Below are 7,420 nucleotides of genomic sequence, written 5' to 3'. Positions count from 1 at the left end.
GTCATACGACTCATTCATGAGAGTGTACATCGTTGCCGCCACCAAACACACTGCAACTACCCAAATTATGAAGCTTGAGTGAACTCTAGGACGTTAGCAATGCGATAATCGATGTGGAATTTTGTGGCACGGGAATCAAACCCGAATCGTTTTGAATGAAGGCGAGTGCATAACACTGCTGGTTGCAAATGGTTCAGTTCACTTGACTTGAAATACAACCGAATATACGTTTGGCGTACCGAACCCAACTAGGACATCTCAGCCAGGATAAATTTCGAATGGAAACAACAACATGAAGTAACGTTCGGCTGTACTATAAAATCATCATTAAAAATATGGGGACGTAAGATCATTTTCATTTATACAATAGTTAAACTTTTGATGGGGTTTTATTTGATTATACTGTCGTGCCTTCAGCACATGAAATGTTCATCTGTTTCGATGCGACGTAACATAAATTCGCTGCTCACATGCATAAGATTTTACTTTACAACCGATTATAAATTATGCTATTTGCTAAAGATTTTACATTTATTAGACCTTCCGTAGCGAAGGCGTTACATTTCATTTCGAAATTCATTGCGAATTTGTTTATCCAGTATATAATGTATGTGCGTACAAGTGCAAATAAAACCTACTTGACTTTCGATGTTTTATTGGATTTCGTTTCGGATTCTAATTGTCTGGAAGGTTTTTATTAGTAAACAGTAAAAGTGCGCAATAAAAGTGTCTTTTGCAAGTCAAGAAATATCGCCCTAAGCGACGACGAGATCCCTTTAGCATAGGTCTCGATATTTTGTACAAAATTGATTGTATACCGTAGACTAAGCACACAGTGATGTACTGTACAGGTGTGCTTGTCTACTCTATGAATATTACGAAAGCTCTGTAATAGAGTACTTAATTACTTAGTCGGCCACTAAAAACTACTATTGGTTTTAGCTTCCTCCAGATTTCTTTTCCAATTGGACTCTTTGTAAAATGTTGGAAAATGGATTCTTTTCCCGTCATAATGCCATACCCATAGTAGCTAACTTTACTCAACTTTTCAGCATGAAATAATGTCCAATTGACCTCCCTAAGGAAACACTGCGTTGAATAAATAACTAAGAATTTTGCTAACTTTTACATGAGAGGACTTTGCAAGTCTCAAGTTCAATTTAAATTTGCAGAGAAAAACCAGCGTAGTCATCGAGGTACCACAAGCCCCTCGCATGTTCAGTGATGATGTGGTTTGATATTTTTATTCCGCTTATGATTCACTAGACAAGTACATGTAAAGAGGTACGTGAACCTTCTTAGCAGATTTGTTGTCCTGTTACCACTGGTTTACCTGATGAAATTAAAGTGGAATGATTGGAACTAGTAGAACAAATAAAACCCAAGAAAATTTGAAAATTTGAGTTCTATTCTATCGTCGTAACTTTTCGTAAGCTATATCCCTAACCACTTTCGATTATTGGCATACTCTGGTATCCTTTGAGAATGTATTAGAAATTTTAAAAAATCGTTAAATATATTGATTGAGGATGGGCATCATAGGCACACATTTTGTATGAATATTTATCTTGAATATATCGGACTTGTAAATTGTAAAATATTAAAAACGTTTAGGCAAACACAAAACACTATAGTTACGATACGCTGCCCATAAACTCACAAACTAAACAAATTTACAAGACGAAAAATTTTCTTCAAAGGTTACACCTCACACGCATCGGAAATATGTGGATGATAATAACAAGCACAAACAGATTTTGTCAAGCTACACATAAAGTTAATGTAATTTCTAGTTTAAACAGAACATAATCTTATGTGCCTTGAGCATCTGAGGGAAAATTTGAAATTCAAGTCGATGAAAGAAACATATTCCACCAGTCAGTTTTGAGAATACGCTGAGACCGTAAAGATGTTGTTGCTTGTAATTCTATCGGTTGTTATCGTTTGCTTGTATGCAATTTCAACTATTAATTCTCGGGTATTGCATCAACTGAAAATGCCTTACCACAAATTCAATCCTCGGTATCCGTTTTGCATTGAGCGATTGTATACGATCATTAAACTTGGCGTTTCCAGTGCCGAGGAGCGATTCAAAATCATTACCACATTGTGCCTTCAATATTCGGATATGGTCAAAGTGTGGTTCGGCCCACTGTTGGTCGTATTCGTGAATCATCCACAAAGAATTCAGAAAGTTCTGATGTCGCCCAAGTGTGCTGATAAGTGGAATCTATTTTATGTGCTAATGGAACGCGAAACGGCACTGACCGCTGGACGTACTAGTTTGAAGTGGAAGGAACATCGAAAGTTTTTCAATTATTGCTTTAGTCTGTCGGCGCTGGAAAGTTTTGTTAAAATATTTGCGGATTGTAGTGATGAGTTTTGTGCAACTTTAGACGGCGAAACGAAGGGGAAGGAATTTAGTTTTCTACCGATTGCGAAGAGATTTTCGTTTGATGTTTTGTGTGAAACGTCGATGGATATGAAAGCCAAAGATTTGTTTGACGAGGCGACTTATGAAAAAATCTTCAGCGGTTTTGAAACGTAAGTCCTTGGGTGTTTCCTCTTACATATTATCGCACTGCTTCAACCTTGAACAGACGTTAGAGCCGTTAAGGAATTCTTATGGTTGAAATTAGTATTTATTTAGCGTAGGTGGCCTTTAAATTTTGGCTTAAAGAAGGTAATTTAGGTTCGGAAATCCCCACCAGAACTAAGGCTACTTCTGAGTTTAGCAAGTGACCTAAATAGATGTTTCATTATTGAGCGGCTATCACGTCTGTTGCTCAATAGTAAGTCAAGCTAAGTCGCTTGAAAAGGAACCTAAATGTTGTATTTTTCCTTTCAGCACCGAAGAGGCCTTCAACCACAAGACTGAAATTCCATTTTTATATCCCAAGACACTGTTCAAACTAACGAAATTGCGGCGGGACGAGAAGACTGCTCAGCAGACGTTGAACGAATTCCGACACTACATAGTCAAAAGGCGTCGATCAATCATGGAGGCAAGCGAATGTACAGACAATACATCACACAATGGAAGATGCGTGCTGATCGATCACATCATTCGGAACGAGGAAAAATTCAACGACAAGGAAATTCTCGATCATGTTCTGAATTTCATAGCCGGATACGAAATATTAGCCAATGCAATGGCGCACACCATACTGCTGCTGGCAATGCATCCAGACATTCAACAGAAACTGTACGAATCCGTTCAAAGTTCAATTTTATGCGACGAAGATGTCCGAAGTTCTGACATCATAAAGAGCATCGAATATCTGGACCTTGTGCTAAAGGAAACTTATCGACTAATGCCCACCGTACCGATGATTCTGCGAGAAGTCACCGACGATTTTGAAATTGAGCCCGGTCTGGTTATTCCGAAAGGAGTGAAATTGGTGATGAACTTTTGCGCCCTGCACCGTCGCAAAGACATTTGGGGTGTTGATTCGGACGAATTCAAGCCGGAACGATTCTATGCGGATGATTCGGAAAGTCGTCATCTGTTTTCATTTCTGCCCTTCTCAGGCGGATCGCGTATTTGTATAGCTAATAAATATTCCACCATTGCGCTGAAAATTGCCACAGTTCAATTGATCAGAAAGTTTAAGTTTAGTACGTCAATGACAATGAAAGACATTAGACTGAAGTCCTATGTTTCGTTGAAACTTTGCACCGATCATTTGATTTCGTTGGAATCGAGAGTCCCGTAGGTATTTTCGATGTTCAATACAAGTTACAAGGAAGCATTTACCATTACGAAGAACCATCAGATTCTGGACACACACATCCCGTTAAAGAATAAGATGCGGATCAAATCTGAATTTAGAATTTTATACAAAGACGAAATTGATACAAATTATCGCATGTTGCTGTGCTAAATATAGAGTTCGATGAGTGGAATCTTAGTGTTAGTGTTAGTCGGTAAGTTTAGGCTACAACATGCGATAATCGCTGTAATAATTACACAACAAAAAATTGTAAAAACCACCTTGACATGATAATAAACAACCATTCGTCAATACAAACCAATCTACAAAAGGTATTGGATGCTGTTAAAAACCAATGAATTAGCATGGAGGTGTCATATTTATGCTTAGGTCTATTTTTCCACGAATTTTTCTTTCTGTTGATGAATAGCTTACAACATAGAACTACGGGTCTTTAAAATATACGTTTCTACGGTCTCTCTAGTCAATGGTTCGACATAAGTGGAACGAGTGTGTTGCGTGCAGCAAATTGTTTTTCGTTGTCGGTTTGTTTTGAGCATTGGAACCTCTCATACTGGTATGTGTACTGTGAAGGTCCGTTTGTGAAGTTTCCTCTCCAGATGATTATAATCGATTCTTTTGAAAAACAGTCTACCGAAATCGGACGCGTTTTCTAGTGGATCTTTTTATATGTGCCGAGAAAGGTATTCGTTCAACAGCAAAAAAAAACTTCCAAAAAATTCCTCGCTATTGTGGGTAGTGGGAGGCGATCACAACTGAAACCATACACTTTTCTTATGAAAATTAATCCAGGTAATTTCAGGGAAAATAGTGTCTTATTGTGTTAATATGGCTAAAAATATGACTACTTCGATGAACTTCTGGCAGTTCCTCTGTATCCGAAAAAAATGGTTTTCACTGCTCACCAGCTTTGCTGAAACTTGGTGATTGTGGGTGGCACTTTGGGGGTACTGCTCCCGAGAGAACTCACGTCGTAAGTGCGGTCGAAATCCAAAATGGAAAGTGCGGAGGTCTTTCTAACGTAGCATCATTTTCATACAATGAAGCGTTGAAATGTATTTTTCGGTTCACTTTTTCATCGAATCGTTCACTTAAAATTAAAATTTTTGGCACACTTACGGCGTGAACTGACGTAAGTGTTATGGTAGACTCTGGTCTCACCTTTGGTTATGTTGGAGTATGAACACCAGTATATAAAGGTAGTCATTTGACGCGCTGATTGAGCCTATTTCAATCTATTCCTCTTAGAGAGGACGAGCTCGTAGATAAGCTCGTTAATCTAAAGATCTTTTATTCTGATCACCAGCTTTGCAGTGACACCAAAAATACATGACACCATGAATGTACCTTGCAAGTGTAAATTTGAGGTTTGATTCGACTACTCTGCACAGGAAAGATTTTATTAAAAAAAAAAATAGGTTGGGCGTGCCTAACAAGTCACGTTTTCGACTTGTAAGTTACGCCAAACGTGGTAACGAATTCCATTCGATATCATTCTTAATTTGGCTCCAATACCTTCATTTGAACACTAGCTTGGATTTTCTACGACGTGCGGTTGCCGGGATATTCGTTAGGACTTCTTACCCTTTTAGGGCTAGGTAACAAAAGTTTTAAAACAAACAAACGATATTCGTGTCGGGCAGCGCAAAAATTTGTCATAGGTTTAACCTGAAATTTTCGGTGAGATTTTGTCAAGTTAACCTAAATTCGACCTGAAATTTTAAGTTCGGGACAAGATCAGCTTCAGGAAAGCCTGAACTTAATCAGGTCCACCTGAAAGGAGCATTTTGAATAGCAGCCACTTAGTAAAAAGAAATGAAACGGGTAATTCTCAATACGATCGAAAATGCAGCAAAAGTTCTTTGTAACTTAGTAGGGGCTGATTACACAGAATTTTTATTGTGAGGACTTTTAGAAGTGATTTTTAACAATTAAAATTACGAACTTTTATGTGCTACAGTCACAGAGTATATTTGCGAGAATCAATTTCTCGAATTTTCAAAATCTTTTCATTCTTTAGTTCTAACAGTAATTTACGACAGCATTTGTCTGAGGTCATCTCTTATTTGTGTTATCACTGACGCTAGATGATCGTATCGTGATGATTATCGTTGCTATGATCTGATAATTATTTATGTGTAAAATCATGAAAAGTCCCTAGCTTCTTATAAAATAGCGGTTCGCGTGACGTCCACATGTACATTATGAGATTATGTTTGAGTGTTTGTCCGTTAAGAGATTAAAGGCACTCGAGAGCTGAATGGTTCTAAAATATTTTCTAGTCGATTAACTGATGAGAACTAAAATATTTTCTAAATCGAATCTAATTATTTCATTTGAAATGACTTTTCTAAATATTTCTTTGGCTGTTCAAGACAACAATCGAAACCATACTCAAAATGGATTTAAAGTTTTCTTTGAACTTATAAAATGTCGAACAATAGTTTCCTGCTTGAATGTGCTTGATGTGAATGCATATAGACCGGCGGCATTCAATGCGGTTCCATTCTCAAAACTATACTTTCGAAAAACATCAAAACTAATTTGAATGAACACTATACGCCGCGATAAAAACGAACATTTGCCTAGTCCATTCATTCGATAATTTCGAACGATTTTATTTGATTAGAAAAACATTTTTTATTTATTTGATTGGGAAGCATTTCGGGTAATATTAAAATTCTTTTCATGTCAGTATTACCGACATACAATCTAATTGAATCGCAAATCGTTCAACATTTACGATAGAAGGATACATTATTTGCAATCGATATTAACATACTATTACTACGTATTGTATGTATACAATGTTCAATGCTCAGCTCACCATCATACCTATTTAAGTGTACAAATTGTTTGCCTATCATAAAACCCGAAATTTTATTATGGCATCACCATCTCTGCTACGTCAATAAATTTATTTATTAAAACATTCTTTGCAATTATTTCGTTTCGATCCCTATATTCCAGAAGATGGAACACACACTAAACTATTATACACACTTTAACTTGATTGCATAGAACAACCAATAAACACATTCTCCTCTCCTCTATCTTGACTGTTACAATATTATTCGGGTAGTTTTTATGGACTACAATGAATCCTGTGCCATGCCAATGCATGGAACATTTATATTATATTTGTATGGAACGACCCCTCGTGTTCAGAGAAAATTTGATATCAATATAAAGACTTTTGGGTTTTAGTGAGTGAAGCCAATTTGATTAGTTTGAAAGATGTCGAATTTCAATCGGAATAGGTTTGAGATATTGAAATTAGAAAATGTTTTTCAATTGTCGTGTGTTGACATGTGTTTATTGTTTAGTTTATTAAGGTAACGGGAGGCATTGAATGGCTAATATCGTGTAACGTTTTCGACGTTTTCGCTGACTATGAGGATTTTTTTGGTGATAACTATATGTCATCTGTTACTAACAACGACGACGACTATAAGCAAATTGAGCTAGTGCTGTCTTATAAAAACAAAATTAATGTTGAATCAACTGAATTGATAAAAAAAAGCTTCCAGATAATAGTACATTTCGTACCTAGGACTAAAAGTCTTTTTTAGCGTGTGAGAAGTTTCCAGACAGAGCCGAAGGCGAGGTCTGGAATCGAATACGCTAAATAATTCTTTTAGTCCGTGGTACGAATAGTATATTTCATATTGGACGGAGAAAAAGTG

At 36.8% G+C, this 7,420-nt stretch overlaps 1 protein-coding gene across 1 annotated transcript; it reads left to right on the top strand.

The window, feature by feature from the left end:
- Positions 1 to 1,895: 1,895 nt before the first annotated feature.
- On the top strand, positions 1,896 to 4,027 carry LOC119084237 (probable cytochrome P450 313a4). The gene is made up of 2 exons (XM_037194133.1): positions 1,896 to 2,544; positions 2,849 to 4,027. The coding sequence occupies exons 1-2, from the start codon at positions 1,910 to 1,912 to the stop codon at positions 3,714 to 3,716; spliced, it is 1,503 nt and encodes a 500-aa protein (XP_037050028.1). The 5' UTR covers positions 1,896 to 1,909; the 3' UTR covers positions 3,717 to 4,027.
- The last annotated feature ends 3,393 nt before the right edge of the window (positions 4,028 to 7,420 follow it).

The sequence above is a fragment of the Bradysia coprophila genome, unplaced genomic scaffold (genome assembly GCF_014529535.1).
Source record: "Bradysia coprophila strain Holo2 unplaced genomic scaffold, BU_Bcop_v1 contig_732, whole genome shotgun sequence".
Classification (NCBI taxonomy): Eukaryota; Metazoa; Arthropoda; class Insecta; order Diptera; family Sciaridae; genus Bradysia; species Bradysia coprophila.
Note: the sequence above shows the minus strand (reverse complement) of the source record. Positions and strands in the feature narration are given on the sequence as shown.

What these genes read in the sequence shown, in the direction of transcription:
- LOC119084237 (XM_037194133.1), top strand. Translation starts at nt 1,910, where the DNA reads ATGTTGTTGCTTGTAATTCTATCGGTTGTTATCGTTTGCTTGTATGCA. An exon ending in ATCTTCAGCGGTTTTGAAAC is followed by an intron (nt 2,545 to 2,848) that starts GTAAGTCCTTGG and finishes TTTTCCTTTCAG; the next exon opens with CACCGAAGAGGCCTTCAACC.